Genomic DNA, 25,820 nt, shown 5'->3' with positions numbered 1-25,820 from the left:
AACATTCCTAGAATCCCCTTGTTCAGTCTGAGTGTGACAATAAATCTTGTCTGCTAGGAAGTTTCATTTTCCACTTGGGAGATAAACAGTGACAAAGCCAGAATCAAAGCTGAGGATCAAGTCAATGGAGGAATTTCTCCAAACCTCAATGCTGCCCCAACCCAGGAGGCATCTTAATTTACAGAATCCCCCAGGCATGAGGGGTGCCCAGTGCATTCTGGGAGGCTGTCCTGTTGCTGGAGACTGAAAGAATACAGAAGGTGCCAGTGGCAACTTCATCCTTAGGCACAGGGCTGTGACGTCCCAGTCTCGGGAGCCTGCCTTCTGTTTCTGGTCCCGCAGAGCTCCTGTGGAGGGCTATCTCTAGTCTCACTCAGTTCCGGACCTGCATATCTTCTTCCTGAATACTGGACAGGACAAGGAGGAAGGAGGGGTCAGGAACATGGTGGGGTTTAGTCCTGGAGCCTTCAAGGACTGTCTCAGAGCCCCTTGCATACAAGCACACACATTCCCATACGTGTTTGGACATATTCTGGTGTATCTCTTCACGGATGTCAGTATATACATAAAGGTATGGACTTATGTATGATTTTATGTATACAATTTACACACACAGGGTATACACCTCAAAACACCTGTGTACACATGTACAGATGTCAAATGTAGCTGTGCAACTGTCTTCCCCTTGGCACTCAAGTGTTGGGCTTAGGCATTTGAACTCATGAATACCACACACATGCACATATACCTCTTTCTTTCTACATCCTGGATGGTTTCTGGCAGCTGTGCCACCTTTGTCTCAGGCAACAGGAGTGCAGTGCAGGCAGCCAGCAGGGCAATTCCCCCATAAGCAAGTTTGGGCAGCATCAGCCATACTCCATCCAGCAAGGCCGCCAGTGGGGCTAAAGAGGCCCCTAGCCGGCCCATGAGTGCAGTGAGTCCCAATCCTGTCTGTCTGTCCAAGAGAGGATGAGGGGGACATGCATCACAAGGCTCCCCTCCTGGGCTGGCAGCCCCTGATACTGGCTTCTCACTCCCTACCCAGTACCCACCAGAGGATGGAACCCCCGTTCTGACAGTGCTGCTCAGGGACCGCTACGAGAAGCTATAAGCCGGTAGTGTGGAAGGGAGATCTGTAGCTTACACCGAGGGGAAGCTCCTGCCTTGTACCCAGAAACCATCCCCAAGGGCTCTGCAACACCATGGGTAGGATGGGTATTTTTGGAACTGTTTTCTTCAAAGGAGCCCCATAAAGTTAATGTGGCCCAAGGTTACACAGTACAAAAGATAAAATTTCTGTGCTCTCCAAGACTCGGGCAAACAACCACCATGTAGCTGACTGGAGCAAAGAACGGATAGAGCGGTGTGACTGCAGATGACTTTGTTAAGGCCAAGACACTCACCTGAGCACAGTAGGGTACAACTCAGATGTGAACAGGTAGGCTGTAGTGAAGGCAGCTTCAGAAAGCCCTTTTCCCAACAACAGCAGAGCTGTGACCCAGTACTTGGTCCCTGGAGGGAAAGGGATTCTCGCAGTGATTCTAAGGAACTAATCATTAGCTCCTAGATCTAATGATTCTAGGAACTCCCTGGGTGCAAGTCAGACTGTCTGCACAGAGCAGAGCCAAACTGCCAGGCCTCAAGACCTCAGCTCACCTGGGGACACCAGCATGCTGATGCCGAAGGTCAGAGTGGCACCCAGCAGTGTTCCAGCCTCTGTGAGCCGGCGTCCCACATGACGCACGAGGAAGTAGACCATGGTTTTGGAGGGCAGTTCCATAGCCCCCAACAGCAGCTGCGTCTGGTACACATTCAGCCCCAGCTCGGACACATCCAGAATCAAGCCATAGTAGGCAAAGTTCACTCCAAACCTGAACAGAATCACAAAGCTCCTCCAGAGCCCTTTCCTGCCCTGCCCCTCCTCCTCTTGGCAGCCTAGAGGTCCCCTTCACTCCCAGTCACCCATAATCCCCAAGTAGGTTACCAGTGGCCAAAATGCCTTTACTCCAATCTTAGTAGCAACCCTGTGACACAGGAACCGACAGCAACCGTTCATGTCACAAAAATAGATGTCAAGGATCAGAATGGTCACACACAGTCACAGAGCTGCCTGCTCCACTGGACCTGCCTCCATCAGAGTCCCCTCCCTGCCCTCCCCTCCCCTTTATCACACCCAGCCCCAGCTCAGCCCCTCTTACCACACCATCATGCAGCACAGTGAGATGCGTAGGAGCTGCGGGGTTCGGAACAGGTCTAGGTATGAGGGTCTTCGCAGCACCCGTTCCACAGTGACCACTTTGTTCAGGACCTGGTGAGGGAGGGAGCAAGGCTGTGCCAACAGAGCTTGTCTCAGAAGCCTGTGTGCTCTCTGCATCTCTCTCCCCAGCAGTACTGGGGATGGGGAGTACACGTGGAGGACCTGGAGTAAAGGAGATGGCCCACCAGAGCCAGGCAGGCTACTCTGAAGCTATGTGCTCTCCACTGGAAGACAAAGGCTTTTCTGGTCATATATGGTGGGCCCAGGAAAAGGGGCACTTAGACACCCACCCCTGGGCACTCTCTCATATCCATTGTCACCCTTACCTCCTGGCTCAGGCTGTCCTCGCTCACAGGCTGCCCATTGAGCTTGGCACAGCGGAACAAGTATGTCCGGGCCTCCTCCACACGGCCCTGGGTTAGAAGCCATCGTGCAGACTCAGGTACCCACCTAGGGGAGAAGCCAGAGAACCCTTCAGCCAGAAACCAGCCTTGCAAGCCACCTCTACCTCCTGAACTTCCAGACTATAGACTCCAGGTTCTCACTCATGCAGCCCCTTCTGCCTGAAAAGACATGGCCACCCCCAATCCCCACCCCTGGTCTCCTACTGTTCAGTCCCATGAACTCCTGTTTGGGCCCAATTTAAAAGCCACCTTGCGGCCGGGTGATGGTGGCACATGCTTTTAATCCCACCACTCAGAGGCAGAGGCAGGCGGATCTACGAGTTTGAGGCTAGCCTGGTCTACAAAGTGAGTTGCAAGACAGTCAGGGCAACACAGAGAAACCCTGGTCTTGAAAAACAAAGCCACCTCTTCCCTGATTCGTTATTCAGACCTAGAACCCACTCCCCAGTCTTCCAAGGTGTCCTTTGCTTACTCAACTGAATTTATCTTACCCTCAAAACCTTAGCCCCCAACACAGCCAACACTTCTGGCAGGAAGATGCAGGATGAGGGCTGGAGAAACATATTGATACACAGTTCCCCATTAGGAGGCAATAAAGCACCCACCTTGCCAGGCCCTCCATTCTCCTGCCTTAATTTCCACCACCATGCAGGCCGCGTCCCATCCTTATCCCTTGAAGGCAAACCCCAGCCTCCACTTGGCAGTGTCTGACTCTGACCACTGTCTTTCCTGTCTGTTTCTTACTACCTGTGCCTGTGCGTCTTCATCGGACCCTTGGCATTCGCCTTTCATTTCCGGTCTGTTGTCAGTGCCTCTCTCTGGCTCAGTCTCTGTCTCACCATGTCTGTGTCTTGGGCCATCTTCTTTCTATTGATTTCTGTTTTTCTGGCTTCTCTTGATATTGTTTTGTCTCTTGGTCCCTGACTCTGTTTCTGCATCTCTTAGTTTCTTTGTGTGTGTGTATGTGTGTGGTATATGCATGTGTACACATTTGTATGTGTGCACATATGTACACAGAGGCCAGAGGTGTTTGATCCCCTAGAGCTGGGCTTGCATGCTGCCTGATGTATGTCCTGGGAATTGAACTTGGGTCCTCCAGTGTGTGCTGTTACCAGGTAAGCCATCTCCTCAGCCTGTTTTAGAACCTTAGTCTAGTTAATTTTGTCTTGGTTGTATGTATCTGTCACTCCCAGCTGCTTGCAGCTCTCACCAGATGCTGATGACGCCTGGGACGCATGGCAGGGTGGCAGCTAGCAGAAGCCACCGCCAGCTCCGTATCAGGTACCCAACCAATGCTAGCAGCAGCACTCCTCCTGTCCAGAAGATGGTACTGATGACACCAGCCACAGTGCGGTGTTCCACATCCAGCCATTCCAGCTCTAGACCCGGAGCCATGGAGCCATCGGAGACAGGAAGACAGTTAGCAAGGGCCAGATGGGCCCATCTAATTCTATCAGCCTCCCACCGGCCCTGCAAGCCTTGCCCATGTTTATCTCCCTCACCCAGTGGCAACACAATGATGGTGAAACCAGCCAGGGCTGAGCCAGTGAGGGTTCGGGTGATGACAAACATGATGTAGTTGACTGAGGCGGCAGATGCCAGGCCCAGCACCAGGGAGCTCACATAAGCCACCAGCAAAAGCTGGCGCCTGCCAAACCTGCAAAGGGCCGTGCAAGGTCAGATACCATTGGGAGGGAGCCCCTCAGCCTCTTCCCTTATTTATCTTGTGCCTGTCTAACCTGTCAGACAAGTATCCGTACACCACAGCCCCCAGCAGCACTCCGACAAAGAAGCAGGTGGATGTAATCTTGTTTAGCCCTCTCCGCTCGCACACCAGGTCCCACTGCAGACAAGCAAGGAAGGGGTGATTCAGCCAGCACCAGTCTCTCCTTTCCAGGCTCCAGGGCAACTCTGACATTCCGGAAGATACCCCATCCCTGGCTAGCAACCTTAGCATCAGAAAGGGAAGGCTTTGCCTCTTCCTGAACCATCACCACTGCCCAGGAATCCTGCTGTCCTCTCCCTCCCCCACCCCCGACCCCAGGAGACTCTATCTCCACCCACCCTTCCTTTCTGGATGAATCATGTAAATCTCAGACCTGGTCCTGGAAATGAGGGAGAGGGGAGAAATGGAGGCCTCTGTAGTTTATCCATCTCTTACTGCAAGGAAATCCTCCTCGGCTTTCTTTTCCAACACTCTGGAGCCACCTTAGCCCTCCCCTGCCTTCATCAGCTCCCAGTGAATATAACAGATGAATTTCTCAGTACAAACCCAGACTTCAACTCAGGGCTTTCCATCCTTAGACTCTACACACAAGCAAGCAAAAACTCTCAGAGCAGAGGAAGGTTATCTCACGCCCACACAACAACCCCCAAGGTAGTGACAGGCACTAACACATCCCACACCCTCTGGGCTCAAGTACCTCAGTTGCAATGGTGGAGGAGAATTCTGAGCGGTCGTACTCCCAGCCTTGAGAGCAGGGTACTGTGGTGGGTTCACCCTCAGGCTCCCCAGAGCTGTGTGCCTCTGTCGCCAAGGTGGTATTGGGGAGAGCCTTGGGATGGGCAAAGCGGAGGCAGGAGCTAAAGCTGCCGTCAGTTTCCCGGGGTAGATGGGCCTCCAGCCACAAGTCCTGGTGAGTGAGGTTGGCAGGGGCACCAGGCAAGGCACAATGGTGGACAGGCACAGCGGCCATGAAGACGGGCAGGAGGAAATGCATGGGCAGCAGCACCCGGGGCAGGGCCATTAGCACCAGGTTCCGCAGCTGGAAGGGGCCAAAGCCACCCACCTTGTCCAGGAGCTCCTCAAAGCCCATGTTGCCCACCCACCAGGCTTCCCTCTGTCGTGCCTAGCACAGCTCAGACTGCTTGAGACATGGATCCTTGGACTCTGGAGGTGGGAATGGTTATACTGACGAGGGGAGAGTCTGTAGCCAGAATCCAGCCCCCAGGGGCTGGCCCAGGCCTGGGCCCTCCCACATCATCCATACTTCTACAGATTCCCTACCTTGCTAGTCGTGCCTACAGAGAAGGGCTACCATCCACCAGAGATCATAGTGTCTATGGAGCTGACCTGTATACACTGAGCCTCAGAAACCAGGCAGGAGAGCCAAGGACCAGCATAGCAGAGCAGCTGGGTATAGAGGAGACACGGAGACCCTAGCTACTTGCTGGAGCGTCAAGGCTGTCTAAGAGGAGGAAGTCCCCTGGACACCGTGCCTGGTGTCCTGGGTGGCCTTTGTACTGTGACTTTTTGGTTAACCTTGTCTATTTGCAGCCAAAGCAGAGCTTGGCCCACAGCCCAGGATTCAGGATGAGGGCTGGACTTTCTTATGTAAGGGAGTCATCCACTGAACCCCAAGTTTTCCTTATACCTCCCACTCATGGATGGAGAGGATGCTCTGACCTAAGTCAGCCCAGGGACTGTGCTAGCCCCTCTTGGCCATCCAGTCTGCCTCTTTTCAAGAGCATCCTAGAGACGCCGTCACCAAGAGTTCAGGTAGTACCTGCGAAAGGGTTTGTTCCTGCTGACACTCCAGTGTTCTCATTTACTGGGTCAGTTAGTTTTCTGTTAACTTGTCATAACCTGTACTTAACTGAGAAAATGACTCATAATATCTACCAGCAGTAGACAGGGAAAAGTCTATAGAACATTTTCATAATTGCTGATCATTTGGGGCGGGCCCAGCCCATTGTGGGTGGTGCCTGTAAACCCGGGTCTACCCCTGCTCCTGGGGTTCATCCTGAGGACAGCTTCTGGTCAGCCAACTAAACATTCTGTTTGTTCCTGTGCTCCCTCTGCCCCGCCTGGTGATTAGCTGTAGGGCATTGTTTACTCCATCTTTGGTGTGGTAATTTCCCACCTGCCGGGGGCGGAAATCCTTGTGCAGCAGCGAGGTACATAAGGATTTCCCCAAGGTTGAATAAACAGCATTCGGCTGATCTCCTTTCAATGACCCAGGTCTCTTGCGTGTTCTTTCAGTCTCCAGGCCCTTGCCCAACTTGCGTATGGTACAGTGGCGCGCCAACTGTACCGAGAGGGTAACACAGAATCGGGTGTTACAGGTGCCATCCCTCGTGGTGCCAACCCTGGGCTGATGGTCCTGGGTTCTATAAGAAAGCAGGCTGAGCCGGGCGGTGGTGGCACACGCCTTTAATCCCAGCACTCGGGAGGCAGAGGCAGGAGGATCTCTGGGAGTTCGAGGCCAGCCTGGTCTACAAGAGCTAGTTCTGGGACGGGCACCAAAGCTACAGAGAAACCCTGTCTCGAAAAACCAAACAAAAATTAAAAAATAAAAAAATAAAAAAAAATTAAAAAAATAAAAAAGAAAGCAGGCTGAGCAAGCCATGGGGAGCAAGCAGTAAGCAGCACCCTTCTATGGCCTCTGCATCAGCTCCTGCCTCCGGGATCCTGCCCTGTTTGAGTTCCTGTCTTGACTTCCTTCAGTGATGAACAGCAATGTAGAAATAGAAATGAAATATGCCCTTTCCTCCCCAAGTTGCTTTTGGTTATGGCGTTCCAGTGAAACACTAGACAACTAGTCGCCTGCCCTGTAGCAAAAGCAGGGCAGAAGCCAATACTGTCACACATATCCTAAGTTGATTCCCCAAATCCCAGCACTTGGAAAGCAGAGGCAGGCAGATCTCTGTGAGTTCGAGGCCAGCCTGGTCTACAGAGTTAGTTTTAGGACAGCCAAGGTTACTCAGACAAACCCTGTCTCAAACAAAACAAGACAAAAGTTGCAAAGCACTGATTTAAACTATCTCCCACTTTGAACAGATAAAAAAACCAAAGACAGGGTGGGGACACTGGGATTGTACAGTGACAAAGCCACAGAGTCAAGAAAGGACCAGGAACCTGGACACACACACACCCAGGTCCAAGCTGCTGACTGGTTATGTCCCAGTCAGCTCCAGGCACACCCCCACACACAGAGAAAGCTCAGAGGAAAGACTCGATCTGCAGTGTTTGATGGGTGCTGATTGACAGACACACCACAGTGAGGGTCAGGTCATTCCCCGACCTGGGAGGCAGGAAAGAGGGGCAGGGCCGGGTGATAAAAGCACAGATGTTTGCTTAGTCTAGTGCAACTCAGGCATCCCGCGGGACACAGAGGTACTACAGACAGTTCTGCCCTTTCGGAATCAGAATCAATAAGAAAGTTCAAACAGGTCTTATAAACCTGTGTGTGTGTGTGTGTGTGTGTGTGTGTGTTGAAAAGGGATCACAAGTGGGTCTTGGGAGGCAAAAAGAGGCTCAGCTAAAGACCTGGACTTTCTTCCTGTCTTAAGGTTTCTGTGACTGTGAAGAGACACCATGACCACGGCAACTCTTATAAGGAAAACATTTAATTGAAGGGCTTGCTTGCAGTTTCAGAGGTTTAGTCCATCATCATCATGGAGGGAAGCACGGCAGTGTGCAGGCAGACATGGTGTATAGTCCAGGTTAACCTTATACTCACTGTGTTGCTTAAGATGACCTTAAATTCATGATCCTCTTGTCTACATCCCAAGTTGGGATTCAAGGCAAGAACTGCAATGCCTAGTTCAGATGTTTTATTTGGGTGATTTATTGTTTGTTTGTTTTTTTTGGGGGGGGGGCTGTTTTCGAGACAGGGTTTCTCTGTGGTTTTGGAGCCTGTCCTGGAACTAGCTCTTGTAGACCATGCTGGTCTCGAACTCACAGAGATCTGCCTGCCTCTGCCTCCCGAGTGCTGGGATTAAAGGTGTGCGCCACCACCGCCCGGCCTGGGTGATTTCTTGTTATACTATAATAATAATAATATTGAATAAATAATAGCACAGTGGTCACCTCTCCCTCTTTACCTTGGCTCTTGGTACATCTAAACACGCAAGTCTTTTTCAGGGAGAAATTTAGTACTAATTTGTACTGGTTTCATCTTTCCTGACCCCACTCAGCATGGCAGCACACTCTTCTCTAATGTCATTGAGAATGACGGCTACAATGATCATAATACTGGTGTTTGTGACTCTGCCAGGCTCTCCACATTCCCTCCTGCCCGTGGGAGGGCCGGCTGAGGACAAGTGGAACCCTGGGCTTGGGAACCAGGTTTCTTCACAGCAGCTCTGCGTTCTATCTGCCTAAATGCTGACCTCCACGCCCACCAGTGACTTTGGTGGTGAGTTTTCCCCTTCCAGCTCCCAACCACAACCTTCACGGCTACAGCTGAGCCCTTCGCTAACATTCATCCCTGGTTGCTTCCCATAGCTAAAAGCATGACCAGATGACCCAGGGTTGCTCCTCCCGTGCTACCACTGTACACACTGTGTGGTCCATTCATTTTTCTTTCTTCTTTTTTTTCTTTTCTTTTGGACCACCTGTAAGTGGTTCCTGCCGTGAGAGAGAGAGAGACGGCTCAGAGCAGCCTCTAAGCCTCTCTGGCTTCCAAGTCTCCCAGACTGGAGCCAGTCAGGCTTTAACACCCCGCCTGTAGAGAGAGGACGCTCTTCTACCGGTCCTGCAGTGATTTTCGCAGGTTTTCATGTTTTCAGCTATGGTATGAACCTTCAAACTATGCTTCGCTGGTGTCCCACCAGGTCTGCTTTTTCTCAAACTGTCCCTGCCACTGCTACAAACAAGATTGGTTGGATCCATGGGGCAGCTGTTTTCAATTCCAGCCTTTGCTCCCCACCGTGGCTTGTGGCATGGTGGCTTGGCAACAGAGAAAATCACACCTCTAGATAAAACTCCCACAGCTCAAAAAAAGTGGCTTCTCCATACAACATGTGGCTGCCACAATTTTGACTGAGGTCAGGTGACTTTACCGCCATCTTAACTGAGAACCAGGTCAGGTGACCAAGTCCTGCCATCTTTTCTGAGGTATTCCCTGCTTGGTTCCCTGGTACTGACTCTGTTACATGTGTGTTTTGTGCAGTGGCATGTCTTTGGTAGGGCCCACCAAGAGCATCCACTTTGCCCAATTCCTTTTCACTGTGTGTACATACATAAAACTTAAATACACCTATGTTTACTGTTTGATGTTATAATTGTCTGTTCTCTCATTTAAGAGAGGCTTCCTGACTCAGCTTTAGCTGCAAAACCCTGCAACTCTTTAAGAGGTCCTGCCACAAAACACTTAAACGGTGTTGATGAAAAGCTGACCACATGCTTTTTGGTTTTTAACCATAGCAGGAAAAAAGCCACGCTGTTTTAAAATGCTGGCTTTCTGGACCCTCCTGCCAGCACAAACTCTGACTCTTTCAGGAAGGAGGTACAGCTACATTTGAGTGTGGTTTGTGAGCAGACTGCTGCAGCTTGCTTGCTGCAGGGACCTTGAAACGCCATAGAGTGTGGCAATAAACATGGCTGCAGCTGGTACCTCTGCCATGAGGCTGGAATCTCAGAAAGCTAAAGAATGGGCTGGATCCAGCCATCAAAGCCATGGCTTTAATCCTCTTCATATTGCTTAGCAAATAAAGAGTCATGTGGTCAGAAAAAGAGAGATATACAGTAAAGAGAGATTCAAAGATAAAGAAAACCTGTAAGTGGTTTACAGTGTGTTAAAAATATTTGCAAGCTTGGGAGAATAAAGAAAAAGATTAAAGTCCTTAAAATAGAAAAGAAAGAGAGTAGTTGGGTCTGGTGGCACACACCTTTAATCCCAACACTTGGGAGACAGAGGCAGGCAGTCCTCTGTGAGTTCAAGGTGTGGTGGTACACACCTTTAATCCCAATGCTTGGGTGGCAGAGGCAGCAAGACCTCTGTGAATTTAAGATATGGTGGTACACACCTTTAATCCCAGTACTTGGGAGGCCGAAGCAGGTGGATCTCTGTGAGTTCAAAGACAACCTGGTCTACAGAGGGAGTTCCAGGACAGCCAAAGATATACAGAGAACCTGTCTCAAAACTTAAAAGTAAAAATAAAAGAAATAGAGGTTAAAATAAAGCCACGTAAAGATGAAAAATGCACAGAGAATCTTGATACTGTATGTTATTATGCTCTCTTTGGATTGTTTGAATGCTGAGGAAGGAGCAACAGCTGCTAAAAGATATTTGCTTATAAATGCTGCTGAATTAATCCAAGAAAGGTATTTTGAAAATACCTTGACTTCAAAATTGAAGTCAAAGGGTATGTTACTTTGGAGAAGAGATTTTGCTTTTGTTTCCACAGGAAATGAGAGGCTGTGGATTCATTCTGAGTTAAGAAAAATCAGGTTTCATCAAGGAAGACCGCCTGAGAAATCTCCGGTAGGAACAGATGGCCTGGATGTCTGAGTTCTACATCCAGAACAGGTTCAAGATGCTGCTTGAGATGATCAAGCCTCACAGGGTGCTCCAGTCAGGACTTTATCATAATTCTAAATTTTCTTTAGGTCCCCATAAGATTATCAGCACCCCCAAATAGCAGGAAGTAGCCTGGAAAACTATGCCCACACTCCCAAAAATGGACTATGCATGTTCTTATTTTTTTTTAAACAAAAAAGAAGAAGAGGAAGTGGTATGGGACAATTGTCTATATTCTGTCAATTATATTTTAAATAAATGCTAATTGGCCATTAGCCAGGCAAGAAATAGAGGCAGGACAACCAGATAGGAAGTAGAGGCAGGTCAATGAGAACAGGAGAATTCTGGGAAGGAGGAAGCCCATTCCTCCCCAGTTCTGCCCAGACACAGAAAAAGGAAGATGTGACCTATCCCACTGAAAAAGGTACCGAGCCATGTGGCTAACATAGTTAAGAATAATTGGTTAATATAAGTTATAAGAGTTAATAAGAAACCTGAGCTAATGGGCCAATCAGTTTATCATTAAAAAAAACCTGACATGGCTATACCTGCCTAAGCTTATGGTCTCACAAGACAGTTTCAAAGCCACTACAATGGCAAGCACCTGGGAACCTGAGCTAAATTTGCCAGCTGGTCATAATCTGTAGTGGGACTGTGGGACCGCTGAACATAGCCTGTGTCCTGCTCAGGCAGAGCAGGCAATGAGGGACCAGCCACTTGGTCCTAAGTACCAGGCAGGATGGCCCAGAGGCTGAGGGAGCATGGCTTGTACCCCGGTGCATTTCCCAGCTTCAAGCCCAGATCCCGGTTTCAAGCCTGACAGTCAAGCTGCAAAAAAAGTAGCCTTGGGGGGAACTGTAGCTTCGGGCCCAGACGGGTGTCTGTGAAAATGTAAATGAGCAAGTTAGGTCTGTAAGCTAGGCAGACTTGCAATTTGGATTAAAAAGTAGTTTACAAACTTTTAAGAAAACAATGGCTGAACTTATTTAAAATTTCCTATGGGAGATCTTGAGCCACTAAGTAAAATCCTTAAAGGGAGCAGTGAATCAAATTCCACTAGACAGCTTGCAGAAGCTCCAGACAGGTACTCACACAGGTAGAGTATGCTATACAAAACCAGCAAGTACATTATATGAATTATGATCAGCCTTGGCAAGAATGTATATTACCTACAAAACTTACTCCTACAGCAGTTTTATGGCAAACGGTTTACTTTTATGGCTATACCTTCCTGTGTCACCAGTTAAGGTATTAAACCCTTATTTTGAAGCAGCATTAGCTTCAAAATAAGAGCAGAATGGAATCTAGGAGATATTTGGCAGAGAATCAGCTGTAATGGTTTAGATAAAGTGCAGCAGGCCACGAGGAGAGACAGACAGATAGGCACACCACAAGACCACACCGCAGGGAACCATGCAACGGCGGGTGAGAAACAGATGGACAGGAACACCATGCAGAATGATGTTGGATATTTTTTAGTGGGTTATGGAAGTATGGAGGGGAAGGGGGAGAAGGAGAAGAGCAGAGAGCAGAGAGAGAGAGAGAGAGAGAGAGGAGGGAGAGATGGAAGCCACCTCTTTGAGAGGGAGACAGAAAAAGGAAAAGACTTAGGCTGCAAACAGGAAGGATCTGCCTGCCTCAGCAGACAGGTGGGGGAGGTAGGCGTGGGTTGTCTCTTAAAGAGACAGAACAGATCACTACACTGATCACGTTGTAGCTGCTAATGCCCCCCCACAGAGAGTTGGGGTGAGAGCCTGTGATCCATGCTGCAGGCTGAGGAGAGGGGCACCTGAACCAAGGCTCCTGACTCACAACGTCATGCTGAAGTCTGGGAAGGGAAAGAAGAGTGTGGTGATGCGCAGACTTCCAGACCTACTGAGTCCTGTTTACCTTGGAGCCAGACCAGAAATGCAGACTGAACATTTGACTGTTTTATACTTTCAGACACAGAACTCAGATTGTCAACAAGGTACTCAGTCTGCTGTTGAAAGGACCTGAGAACTGAGACCTCAGTTTTCCCCTCAGGGGAAAAGGATTCGTTACAAGGAGTGACTGAAGCCCCTCTTCAGATATGAGAAGGGTAGCCTAAGGGTTTTGCTGCTTCTCAGAGCCTGGGACAATTGCTTAAAAGCAGCATTGCAACTGGACTCTCACCCATTACAAAAACCTTTTCCTGTCTTTTGGTTAGAATGGACTGAAGAGAATTATGATTTGACAAATTGTGCTATGGTATTGACCTGCTAATGCTTTAGTTCACTATATGATGTTAATGACTAGAAAAAGATTAGAACTTGTCTAAGAAAAGTTTGACATTACCAATGAATTCTTGAATTTGACATGTTTGATAAGACAAATTTAGATTTTGATATAGCTGAATACTATTCCCAACCCTGATGATCCTCCACTCCTTTAATTCGGAAATACTACAGCCATAGAACAATGCATAGCACCAAGTATTATCGACTTGCTTACCATTAGCTAATTGCTGATGAAATGTCTTGACAGAAACTTGGATCAGAGACACAGAGGCCAAAGGTACTTTCTCCATTAACCCTTTGATTGCAGAGGTCAGCAGAAATAGATTTGATCCTTTTTCCTCTCAGGCGCTTAAGACATGGGCATATGTGATTGGAACGCATGTTCCAGTGATGGGTAAGTCTAGGAAACAGAAAAGTGTTCACCTAAGGCAGACACGGTAATCTGTCCTGTTGCAGAAGCACTGGCTTTATTAAAATTAATTTTTAAAAAGGGAGGAATTGCTGGACGGTGGTGGTGCACGCCTTTAATCCCAGCACTTGGGAGGCAAAGGCAGGTGGATCTCTGTGAGTTCGAGACCAGCCTGGTCTACAAGAGCTAGTTCCAGGACAGACTCCAAAACCACAGAGAAACCCTGTCTCGAAAAACCAAAAAAAAAAAAAAAAAAAAGGGGAGGAATTGTGGAGGTCCAAAAATGTGAGCCTATTTCCACCTTGACCAATGGTCAAAGAGTTGGAACATACTTCTATTCTTCAAGGTTATTGTGTTTCTATCTCAGACAAAGGTCCCACCAAGATTTAGATCAGAGCTCTGCTCTCTCAAGATTATTGTCAGCAGGTGTGGCTAATATCCAGAGCTTGTATTTCAGGAATAGAGAAGTTCCTACCTCAAACAAAAGTCTAAGGATCCAACTAAGTTCCAGTTCTCTTATGGAGGTAACACTGGACTCCACCTAGGGAGTGGTTTGCCTACAGAATGTTTAGCTATGGATATAGCCTGTGACCTTCAACTGGTCTTTACTAATATTTCTAAATCCCTACACTCTTCTCTGGCAAGTAGTATCTTTTTCGAGGCTGGTCCCCAACAGTTGTGTGAGTGCATGTGTGTGGGTTTATGTCTGTATTGTGTGTGTATGTGTGTAAGTGTGCACAGGTATGTGGGGTTATGTGAATAATGAGTGTGTGGGGGTTTATGTCTATTGAGTGTGTATGTGTGTAAGTGTGCATTGGTGTGTGGAGTTATGTGTGTATTGAGTGTGTGTAAGTGTGTGGGGGTTTTATTTAGTGTGTGTAAGTGTGTATAGGTGTGTGTATTCAGTGTGTGTGTGCGTGTGTGTTGAGCTGAGACTGGGCTTGTCTCCTAGTTCCCTCTCACCCATGGCTGAATCTCAGAGCCTTGCGTGCCCTTCCCGTCACCTCATGCAGTGCTCAACACTGCTGAGAACTGAAAAGGGACCTGCTGACTTCCTTTAGCCATGGCCTGCTCGCCCTCAGTGGTTTTTTTCCTTACCTCCTGATGGAGGAAGGTCATTGGTTAATTAGTAAAGAAACTGCTTGGGGCTGGAGAGATGGCTCAGCGGTTAAGAGCATTGCCTGCTCTTCCAAAGGTCCTGAGTTCAATTCCCAGCAACCACATGGTGGCTAACAACCATCTGTAATGAGGTCTGTTGCCTTCTTCTGGCCTTCAGGCATACATGTAGACAGAATATTGTATACATAATAAAGAAATAATATTTAAAAAAAATAAAGAAACTGCTTGGCCTCATAGGTTAGAACATAGGTGGGTGGAGTAAACAGAACAGAATGCTGGGAGGAAGAGGAAGTGAGCTCAGATGCAGGGCAGCTCCTCTCAGAGCCAGACGCAATGAAGCTTCGACCCAGGATGGATGTAGGCTAGAATCTTCCCGGTAAGTGCACCTTGAGGTGCTACACAGATTATTAGAAATGGGCTCCAAAGCTACAGAGAAACCCTGCCTCGAAAAAACAAAACAAAAAAAAAAACAAAAAAAAAAACTTCACTTAGTAGCATGATTTGTGATAATAAAGAGTTCATCAATTTATGAGTGGAAAAGTAAATTGCGTTGTGTAGAACATTTATTAATTATAAAGACAAAGAAACTATGCTAACTGAAAGATCACAAGACGATCCTATAGATTTTATGTTTATAAAATGTCTAAAATCAGCAGTTGGGGTTTTGTTGTTACTGTTTCGAGATAAAGTTTCCTGTGCCCAGACTGGCCTGGAACTGACTAACAGTCTGAAGATGACCTTGAAATTCTAATCCTCCTGCCTCTGCCCTCTGAGTGTACCTCAACACACCCAGTATATGCAGTGCCAGGATTCAAACCCAATGTCTTGTGTATGATAGACAAGCACTCCACCAAAACGAGCTGCATTCCGAGTCCCCAGGAGGTGGATCTATGGACAGAAAGTAGATCGGTGGCAGCCTGGGGCTGTGCGTGCAGTAGAAACGGTGAGTGATGGGCAGGAAATGTTCTATAATGACTGTGAAGACGGGAACACGCTGAGTTGTGTGACTTAAGTTGGAAAGCTGTATGTAAGTTATATAACAACAAAATACTTTTTTTTTTCAGAGACAGGGTTTCCTCTGTGTAGTCAGTCCTGCCTGTCCTAGAACTCTCTCTGTACACGAGGCTGGCCTTGAACTCAAGAGATCCGCCTGCCTCTGCCTCCCAGGTGCTGGGATTAAAGATGTGCACCTCCACAGCCCAGCCCAAAATAGCTTTCAAAAGATGGAGGAGGCCGGGCGATGGTGGCGCACGCCTTTAATCCCAGCACTCGGGAGGCAGAGGCAGGCGGATCTCTGTGAGTTCGAGACCAGCCTGGTCTACAGAGCTAGTTCCAGGACAGGCTCCAAAGCCACAGAGAAACCCTGTCTCGAAAAACCAAAAAAAAAAAGATGGAGGAGGGTGGGAAAGATGGCTCAGATGGTAAAGGCACTTGCTGCAATGACCACCTGAGTTTAAATTCTGGGGACCCACGTGGTAGGAGGGAGCTGATCCCTGTAGGTTGTACATGCACACTTTGGCACACATGTGCACACACACATTTATATATTATATATTTTAATATATACAAATATGTATATTTACATGTTTTTGTTTTAGTTTCTCTTCATTTTATTTATTTATTTATTTATTTATTTATTTATTTATTTTTGATTTTTCGAGACAGGGTTTCTCTGTGTAGCTTTGGAGCCTGTTCTGGAACTCGCTCTGTAGACCAGGCTGGTCTCAAACTCACAGAGATCCACCTGTCTCTACCTCCTGAGTGCTGGGATTAAAGGCGTGCACCACCGCTATCTGGCCTATTTTATAAATTAACAATAACAGCTTTGAAACGGAGTGAAGGAGACTGCTCAGCAGGAGAGCACGCGCCTAGCCTGCGCAGGACTCTGAATTCGATCCTGGTGTCGCAGGTCGGGGAGGAAGTGTGCTTCAGTGAACACTGCTGGAGATAGAGCCACGTTTCCGGACAGCGATATAATATGCTCCTCTTTTATTTATAAGAAATATATATGGACAGAAAGAGATAGGTATTGTTACAAACATAAGAAAAGGTCGTGATGGTCCACACCAAGCTGCTCTCAGGGCTCTGGCTGGTCAGGGTCATGCACAGGGTTGTCTGTGTTTGATATGCTTTTAGCATTTACTACGAGTATGTCCTGCTCCGGACATGTTAAACAAGAAGGAAAGAGAAAGTACATCGGGCCCTGCCAAAGGCCCCAGAGTCCACTGGCATTCAAGTTAGAGGAAAGGGGTCCCAGGAGGCTGAGGTTCTGGATAGCCAAGAGCAGCACCCCAGGGAGAGTGGGCTTTCTAACCTGGATGGTCTCACTTCCCAGCCGTGTGGCCCAGAGCCAGGCCTGGCGAGAAACCGTTTTTTGTCCACTAAGCAAAAAGACTCACTTATGGTGAACTTAGGATTCAGAATAAAAGGACACTTCCTATCTCTCCCCATGTAAACCTCCCTCTTCAGCCCATCTCCTGTCGGGATGGAGACACTCAGCATCCAACTGCCTTGCTGTTCCAAGAGCCTCATGGCCTCACACATTTCTGAGCTGTGGGACTGGCCCATAAGAACACGAGCTGCTTCCTTCAGTTTGAATCCCATGACACCCCACGGTGGAGTCCCTGTCACATATACCACAGTCCCAACCAACAGCCATTAAGATTTTTCGAGTCATTTCTTTTTCTGGTCCACAATCTCTTACCAAAACCATTGCCATCACAGAAGAAAGATAGATGAAATACTTTTTTTTAAAGGAAGAAAAGCAGTTCCATGCATAGTCCATATATTATAAATAGGGTCAAGAGCAGTGTCTCATAATCAAAGACATTAATAACACCACCTAACTAAGCATAGTGGTACTCACCTGGGATCCCAGCACTTGGGAGGTTGAAGCAGGAGGATGGCACATTGAGGCCAGCCTGGGCTACCTGGCAAGACTTTGTCTCAAAATTTTTTTTCACTGAAAACATGTATAAGTGAAATTAATAAATATAAACAGCTTGCCATGGCTTTTGGTTTCTTTTTTCTTTTTTTGAGACAGTCTTGCATTTAGCCTAGGCTGGCCTTGAACTTACTGTGTGGTCAAGGCTGACCTTGAACTTTCAAAAAATCCCCCTGCTTTAGGTCCTGTGGCTACTAGGATTACAGGCCTGAGGCCACCATGCCTGGAGTCTCCGTTGGGCGTTGATGCCAAGTGAGCACGCACCACCCGAGGCAAACCCCCACTGTTTTCTCTTCTTGAATTTCAGATGCGTAGACAAGGCTCTGCAGACACAGCGGGTGACTTTGGATGCGTGTACCTGTAGGATAAACTTGCAGACAGGCAGAGGCCGAGTCACAGGCATTGGTCAGGGCGGGTTTTGCTATGGCGTTTGTTGCCTGTGAGCCGCTACGCCTTCTGCCTCTCCAGAAGCTCACTTCTATCTGCTTCTTCTAGGACAATGATAGTTTTGCTTCTTTCTTCTCTCTGTGCCAGCCCAAATGGAGTCTACAGCCTTCAGCAAAGACAGTCGAGGAGCCGAGTGCAAGCTTTGCCAGGATAGCTCTTCCTTCTGTGAGACCCTGAACAAATTATCTATACCAGACCTACACTTCCATTTCCTTCTCTGTGGAGATGACATCTCTGCCCACTTGACACCACCTGACAATTTCTCTCCTGCCCACCCCCGCCCTCAGGGGCTGGGCTTTGCCCTGCCCTCCATAAAGGGAAAAAGAGTCCAGGCCAACAAAAAGGTCCACAGGCTTTTTAATGGTGTAATGGCTACTTCCCTTTCGAGACTCCTACCTAGTTATGACAGCGACTTCCAAGGCGTTGATGTCAGGGGAGTGGGCGGGCACAGGGTGGGTGGAAGCCATGCAGTGACTGGCAGGGGTGGCCAAGGACTGGTACATTCTGTTTGGCATGTAAACATTCTTCTGTTGCTTCCCAGGGAGGGGGAGGGCAACTCCCTGTGCCCCAACATATGCACAAGGGGCTCAGGAAACTGAGTAAGCCAGGCCCCTCAGGAGGAGCTGGGAAGCCAGAGAGCCATGTGCCTGGGGCAGGGCCCTTCTATACCCCTCTGCACATGGTGCGACTGGGGAGGGAAGGCGCATTAAGGTGAGTACACCCCACATCTGAGCCAGTGACTTAAGCAGTCAGGATGGGGACATAAGGGATGGTGGTGGTTGCTTGACACTATCAGAGAGGAGGGGTAGGAACCTGAAGGGCCTACTGCAGGGGATGGATGATTCTCAAAGAACAGGCTTCAGCTGGGGGCAGGACATTGACTTCCTCTGCCCTGGTTCCTTCCTGGGAGAAGAAGCACTTAGTCCCCTCACCACCCACCTCTGCTGGTCCTCTGTCCCTCCTTCCTCCTCATCTGATGATACTATTGACTCAGAGGCCTGAGGTTGGGTGGAGCCCTGTGGGGGTCTGGAATCCCAAGGGTAGACTGGAGGCCTGAGGTTGGGTGGAGCCCTGTGGGGGTCTGGAATCCCAAGGGTAGACTGGATTTTGCCTCTGTGCCAGCTTGAGCGCTGGGTGAAGCTGGGGGTGGGGTGAGCCTGGGGCTTTCTCAGGCCTCCCTTTCCTCCCATCTCCAAACCAGGGTGTTATCGGCCCTCCAGCAGAAGTGAGACTATGGGGAACCCTACATTCACGGTTCGGTTGGTGGCAAGGAGCAGGCCTAGGACCTGGGCACCAAGAGTCATGCCCTGGTCCCCACCTGGCATGAGCTGATTGTCATTCATAAAAGCCCTGGGTAGGAGGAAGTGAACCCTCTACTCCTCTGCTGGGCTAGAGGGTGACTAGAGGGGGCCTCAGGGTGACAAAGATAACTGAATCCAGAGAGGTTTCCTGAGTGTTCTGGGAGCTTCTACATCAGCGTAGGATAGACCACAAAGACTGTCCACCCTGGTGTCCTCCCCAGACTGGTCTGCAGAGCAGCCTTCTTGGCACAGAAGCAACTGCCCAGACCCTCAGAACTCCATGACGAGTTCAGCTGGCACCAAGCAGCTCCCAGTCGGTCATCTTGGGTGTAGACGTGGCCAGACCGCTGGTCCTCTGAGGCCTCTCTTTCTCCTGAATGTCTTGGTTTGCTCTCTGTGGCTCAGGGAAGGACAGGAGGACCAGAACAGGGGATAGAGGCTGTGGGTGCTTTACAGGAGGCCTGCAGGCAGTCCCTGTCCCAGACAGGAGGGGCTGCCTGTCCCTTCTGCAGCCAGGGTGCTGCTTGCCCCAGATGTTAGCAGGCTCCTGATGAGGTGGGCGGGCGAGCTGTGCAGAAGCCAACATGCAGGAGGAGGCCCCATGTCAGGCTCAGAGCAGCTCAGCTGTGTGGGCTGGCTCAGAGCAAGAGGGGCCCAGGGTGAACTGGGGTGGGGTGGGGGTGGGCACCAGTTAGCATCACACACAATCTAAAGTGAGAAGGGCCTTCTACCTCCGGGAAACAGTCTGCCTCACCCTGCTTCCTCTGCTGTGTAGGGGGAGGACACCTGAGCCAGCCCACTGCCCACAACAGAGATGGCAGGGTGACCAGACAGAGTCCCTGAATCTTCAGATGACCAACACACGGAAGGCAATAAGCAGCCACCCCACCTGCGTGGGATTCTGAGAGGAAAGCTGACTGAAGCTGAGGTCAGACAGAGGAAGGGATTCCTGATGGCAAGGGGTCCTGAGAACCAGAGGACCCGAGAACGTGTAACCACAAAGCTCCGTTCCAAACTCCCACTGGGAAACACTCACAGGGAGGCAAACTTCCAGAGGTCCCATTCATTCCTATTCAGCAAAGGTCGGGAGACCCAGGCAGGAACCCCTCTTGAGAATCATACGACCTGCCTCTCATAGAGCTGACTTTAGCCAGACTAGAGGTGTCCCCTTAAACCTAAATAAGCCAACGACCTCTGACTTCCACTTTCCCAATCCCAGCTTGGCCTTTCATGGCCACTATGGCTCCTAGGAGACTGTGGGCCGTCCAGAGACCGCACACTTCTGGAATTTGAGGCTGTTTCTCCTGTTGGGTAAAGTTGGAGGCAGAAGATGGGGATGAGAACAAGGTGGGCCGCAAGAGGTGTAAGCAGATGTAAGCCCCTTGGGTGGGGGGCATAGAGATCAGCCAAGACCTGGTGAGAGAAGGGGACAGGCCCTAAAGGCTGAGTCTTCAGGCGATAAGTGCTGAGCCTTCCCGGGGCAGAGGATCTGCTGTGAGCCTGTCCCTGCAGTGGGGTGGTAGGAGGGAGGGAGGACGCAGAGAGACGAACCGAGACACGCACCCTCCGGGGTCAGTGGGCTGGCTGGGCTGCAGGGCGCGACGCGTGCTCACGTGCGTCCTGGCGAGTGCAGGCGGGAAGCTGGGGCCGCGGTGGCGCGCGGGCGCGTAAGGCTGTGCTGGAAGCTGCTCCAGTGTGGCCAGCTGCGGGTGGGGACCGGGGTGAGGGTAGGGGGCGCCGCAGAGAGCCGCAGGCCGGTGTCATTATCTGTTCCCGGGCCGACCCTCCGAGACTGCCGCCCGGCCTTTGGTTGTTGCGCGCTGAGTCTGCAGTTGTTTCCCTCTGGGTCCTTTCTTGGGGGCCCCTGGGGAGGCCTCGGGCTGAGATCTGGCCTGGAGGACCCCCCGAGAGGGAGGGGCGCTGGGCCGGGCTTGATGCGACGGAGAGGAGCTCTCTTTGCGGGGCAGGGACTGGCTCCGCGGGGACCCGCTGGGGTGGCGCGAGGTGGAGGCCGGGAGGCCGGGACTGCGGGGCGCTGCAGGCTTGGAGACTTGGGCGCGAACTGGGCCGGGACCCCGGCTCGCGGAGTGTTTGGGACGGAGGTCAGCAGCAGTGGCCGACCCTGAGGGCTTCTGTAGCTGGAGCCTGCTGAGGGGCAGAGGGCAAGAGAAAAGGACCGGGGTGAGGGACAAGGAGGGACATTTTCAGAATGTCTTTGAGCACTGAGCCCTGCATCGTCAAAGCTGGGAGGGATGGAAGAGGCCAGGCACAGATGAATAAACCGGCCGGTGTTCCACCCTGCAGTGCGGGACCTTTTGGGCTATGACTGGAGGCTTTCCTTAAGAGTCATGTGTCATCTTTAAAATTCCCATGGGTTTTGCTTTCTGATCTAGAATGTGCTTATGTTAATATCCATACAAAATACTATTTCATGCCAGTTACTGGAGGCCCAAGACTTTTACCCTTTGGTTTCCAATGTCCCATGGCATACCAGGAACTGTATGTGGACTCGCTGGTCTCCTGCAGCCTCCCCTGGTCCCACCTCACAGTATCCCTGCTAATCACGCTGTTCCTGTTCCCTTGAGCCCTGTGACAGAGCTGACACTTAAGTCACAAATAACACAGTGCCCAGATGGGAGATGTTAGACCAAAGAGGTATCTGAGGGTGTTATAGGCCCTAACGTTGGTTCTGAGAAGTTCCTGGGAGCCTTCTGTGGCCACTCTACTCACAACCAGTCCTGGTACCGTTTCTCACCTGCTGGTAATGGCCACGTCAGCCGCTGAGGCCGCACCATGGGGTCTGCCAGGAAGCTGCTGCCCTTCCACAGGCGTGGGCACACCGATGGGGCGTGGAATCCGGCTCCGGGTGGTCACTGCCCGCCCAGCCTTCCTAGGCAAGGCTGCCGTGGGCTCTGAGGCAGGTGTATCCTCCTCAGAGCCGGTGCCAGAGAGTGTCTCAGAGGCACGGCGCTGCTCCTCGCTAGAGGAGGACGAGGCTCCTGAGGCCAGCCTCAGCAACAGGCGACCCTGCCTCTTCTCCATCACCAGCCGTGCCAGGTCCTGCTGGGGCCTGGCCCTCTTGCTCCACCGCTCTTTGGCCGACAGGGAGCCGGAAGGCTCTGAGCCTGTGTCCTCTTCAGACAACAAGACAGGAATGCGGCTCCTGGGGCGAGAACCTGGCATAGCATGGCGGCTGGGGGAGACAGTGGTCCCTTTCTTGGTGACTGGCTCCAGTGGGGATACTGGAGCTGGCCCCTCAGCAAGGGCTGCGCCATTGGGCAACGAGTCTGTGACTACTTCTGAGGGCGTTTCCCCCGGAAAGCCAGACAGGACACAACCCTCTGTCTCAGTTCCATCCAGCCCTGACGAAGCCAGGCCATTCTCCAGAGGCACTGGGGCCCCCTCCTCTGCAGTGCCCCCCTCAGAGAGCATCTCCAGGCCCAGCTCACCCCCAGTGCTGAACTCGTCTGGCCTGGAGGCCTGCCCTCCGGAAGACATGACATTGAGGTGGGATTTCTCCGCAATGTGAACAAAGGTCCTCTCGACTTTGGTGAAGGGTGAGGAGGTGACGGCCACTGCCCCACCAGTGGCCACTGGCCCAAGCCCTGCTCCAGGTCCTGAGGGCTTGGGTTCAGACTTGAGGATGGATGACAGGGTGCCCGGCTCCGATACATCCAGCTGACTTCCGGTAGGCTGGGGCTGCTCCTGCTGAGGGGTGAGCGCGGCCAAGGTGCCCAGATCAGGGTCAGGGGCCAGTTCGGCAGTGACTGGCGACTTCTTCATGTCGCCAGGGGAGACAAGCACCAGCGTTTTGGAGCCCTCCTCAGGCTCCAGGTCCCCATCAGCCACGGACCGGCCCCTGGCCTCTTTCTGATCATCAGCCAGCAGTGTGGATGGGGCCCCCTCCTGGCTCCGTTCAGTGCTCCGCTCGCTGGCCTCACTGCTAGAACCACTCCGAGGCCCCAGCACCTCCCCCAGGGCCCCTGCCTCCTCCTCCTCCTCTTCATCTTCCTCCTCTTCCTCCTCTTCTTCTTCTTCGTCTTCTTCTTCCTCCTCTTCTTCTTCCTCCTCATCTTCTTCTCCCTCCTTTCCATTGGCCTGAGGCTGAAAGGGAGCCAAGGGGACTTGTGGAGCGGTAAGCAGCATGTGGGAGAAGCCCACCCTCCGGACCCTGTTCAGCAGCCGTGCCCGTTCTCGATAATCAGAGAGGTCTCTCTTGAAGTCCTGGTAGGGCAAACCCAGAGGTGCAGCTCGGGGGAGTCCATTCACCTCAAGTGGGGGCGCCACAGAGAACACCTGTAAGGGGCACACACAGGGACCCACTGAGGTCACCCACCCTCCTGGGCCCCAGGAGGCCTCACTTGAACCCTACATCAGGAGACCCCACACACACACACCAGGGATACCTGCCAGAAGGTAGACAATGGGTCCTCAGGCCCTAGAACGATCCCTGGCTCCCAGTAAGGCTCAGGGAATCCCGGTCTGAGGGACAGATCCCAGTGACTCTTCTCTCTCCCTGCCCTCTTCTCCCCTCATCAGACAAAATCAACTTTAGGGTATGAAAATTGCAGAAAATAGCCAAAAAGAGGGAGCATCTGAGAAAATGTGGGGGGGGGGCTGCATCACTTTCTGGGACTTTTCTATGCTCACAGATGTCCAGGGCGGGGCCTCTGTAGCCACCATCCTCCCACACTGCAGTGCGAGCAGGGTCACGGGAGCACAACCCTCTTCCTCCTGTCCTCCTCTGGCCTGGCAGCGAGAACTATGTTCAGCCCTATCTCCCAGGAACTCAGTTAAGTTTTCCTCTCTGTGCATGGATCCCTTGGCAACCCCATCATGCCTGAACCTCTTCTGGCTGTTAGACTTCCCCCATATCTCCTCTGTTTTCCCTCTTCTAGACTAGAAAGGCCTGGCCTCCTTGGCAGAACTGACTCTCCTACACACTTGGTCCCCTCTGTCTGTGACCCCAGGCCATTCTACAGCACTCTCAGACACTACAACAGGCCTATCCACAGTGGGGGGCGGGGCTCAGGGCAGCACTTTCTTAGGCTTTTTTTTTAAAAAACAAAAAAACACAGAGCCTGTCTTCCTACGCCAACAGACACAGGCCATCCAGACCAGAAGCCTGAAAAGGGAAATAACTGTGCCCCTCTCACATCACAGTCCTATATAACCATCTCAGTGTCTGCCCCCACAAAGCACCATGGACCTTTTCCCTGCCAGTCTAGTATTCCACAGCCACCAACCTGTTGTCTCAGTCCTGGTCCGGCCAGCCATCTTCCTTACAACTGCCTGATTGAACTCCTGAAACTCAGATCCCATTCATTTCTGCAGCGGTCATGATAGTGCATGAGGGATGGTAGCCATCACCTCCCACCCCCACCCTGCCTCCTACTTTCTCCTTCCCTACCCCGCCCCTGCCCCATTTAAGCTCTAGCCATTGGATGTTATCAGCATCTCCCTCACATGACAAATCCCAATTGTCTTTCAACAGCTTTCCAAAGCCTTCTTATTCATCAGCTTCCCTTTCTCCGTTTGCCAGATCCTTCTACGTGATTCTCTGGCTCTGGCGCTCTCTCTCTCTCTCTCTCTCTCTCTCTCTCTCTCTCTCTCTCTCTCTCTCATAAATGAAGTCCCTGGAGGGTTTTCTTTCTTTTTTTTTTTTTTGGTTTTTCGAGACAGGGTTTCTCTGTGGCTTTGGAGCCTGTCCTAGAACTAGCTCTGTAGACCAGGCTGGTCTCGAACTCACAGAGATCCGCCTGCTTCTGCCTCCCGAGTGCTGGGATTAAAGGCGTGCGCCACCATCGCCCGGCCTGGAGGGTTTTCTTGTTCATTCATTCAAGTCCTTAACCACTTGCGGTGGCACACACTCATAACCCCAGCTCTCGGGAAGCAGAGCAGGAGCTCAAGGTTAGACTTGGTGGCAGAGTGACCTTGAGGTCAGCCTAAGCTATCCCCGACTGTGTTTTTAAAATGACCGGGGGTCATGGGGATCCACCCCTAAACAGAGAACTGTAGACAACTAAAGACAGCTGAGAGGCGGAATTGCTCTTTCCCAGGGATCAGCTCAGATTGCCTGCCTGATACAAGGCATCCAGCCCTGAACAGACAGGCAATGCTAAATAACCCCAGCAGCTCATATTTCTATATTCATGTGTGTGTGTGTGCATGTGTGCATAAGAATAACAGTCAAAGAGTGTGGGGCTGGAGAGATGGCTCAGCGGTTAAGAGCATTGCCTGCTCTTCCAAAGGTTCTGAGTTCAATTCCCAGCAACCACATGGTGGCTCACAACCATCTGTAATGAGGTCTGGTGCCCTCTTCTGGCCTTCAGGCATACACGCAGAAAGAATATTGTATACATAATAAATAAATAAATAAATAAATAAATAAATAAATAAATATTTAAAAAAAGAATGGGGACTGGGGGCAGATGA

At 50.8% G+C, this 25,820-nt stretch overlaps 2 protein-coding genes across 6 annotated transcripts in view; both read right to left on the bottom strand.

Annotated features, from left to right (window-relative positions):
* Nucleotides 1–129: 129 nt before the first annotated feature.
* Slc22a7 (solute carrier family 22 member 7) lies at nt 130–5,477 on the bottom strand. 2 transcript variants are annotated; one of them, XM_057751826.1, is made up of 10 exons: nt 5,085–5,477; nt 4,401–4,504; nt 4,164–4,318; nt 3,872–4,040; nt 2,584–2,707; nt 2,199–2,308; nt 1,657–1,871; nt 1,404–1,512; nt 749–955; nt 130–407 (listed from the first exon to the last, which is right to left on the bottom strand). In XM_057751826.1, the coding sequence occupies exons 1-10, from the start codon at nt 5,475–5,477 to the stop codon at nt 374–376; spliced, it is 1,620 nt and encodes a 539-aa protein (XP_057607809.1). In that variant the 3' UTR covers nt 130–373. The 2 variants fall into 2 exon arrangements, with proteins under 2 accessions (XP_057607809.1, XP_057607810.1); XM_057751827.1 differs by having other exon boundaries at nt 370–400.
* Nucleotides 5,478–16,683: 11,206 nt separating this feature from the next.
* Nucleotides 16,684–25,820, bottom strand: part of Ttbk1 (tau tubulin kinase 1) — a 44,407-nt gene continuing 35,270 nt past the window's right edge. For 2 of the 4 annotated variants that reach the window (XM_057794501.1, XM_057794502.1), the window contains exons 14-15: nt 22,141–23,681; nt 16,684–21,533 (exon numbers count right to left, since the gene is read on the bottom strand). In XM_057794501.1, coding sequence (XP_057650484.1) covers nt 21,149–21,533; nt 22,141–23,681 — 1,926 coding nt within the window. In that variant the 3' untranslated portion in view covers nt 16,684–21,148. The remainder of the gene's footprint in view (nt 21,534–22,140; nt 23,682–25,820) is intronic. The other 2 variants (XM_057794503.1, XM_057794504.1) reach the window with 2 other exon arrangements.

The sequence above is a fragment of the Chionomys nivalis genome, chromosome 19 (assembly GCF_950005125.1).
Source record: "Chionomys nivalis chromosome 19, mChiNiv1.1, whole genome shotgun sequence".
Classification (NCBI taxonomy): Eukaryota; Metazoa; Chordata; class Mammalia; order Rodentia; family Cricetidae; genus Chionomys; species Chionomys nivalis.
This window is presented reverse-complemented; position numbering and strand designations above follow the sequence as displayed.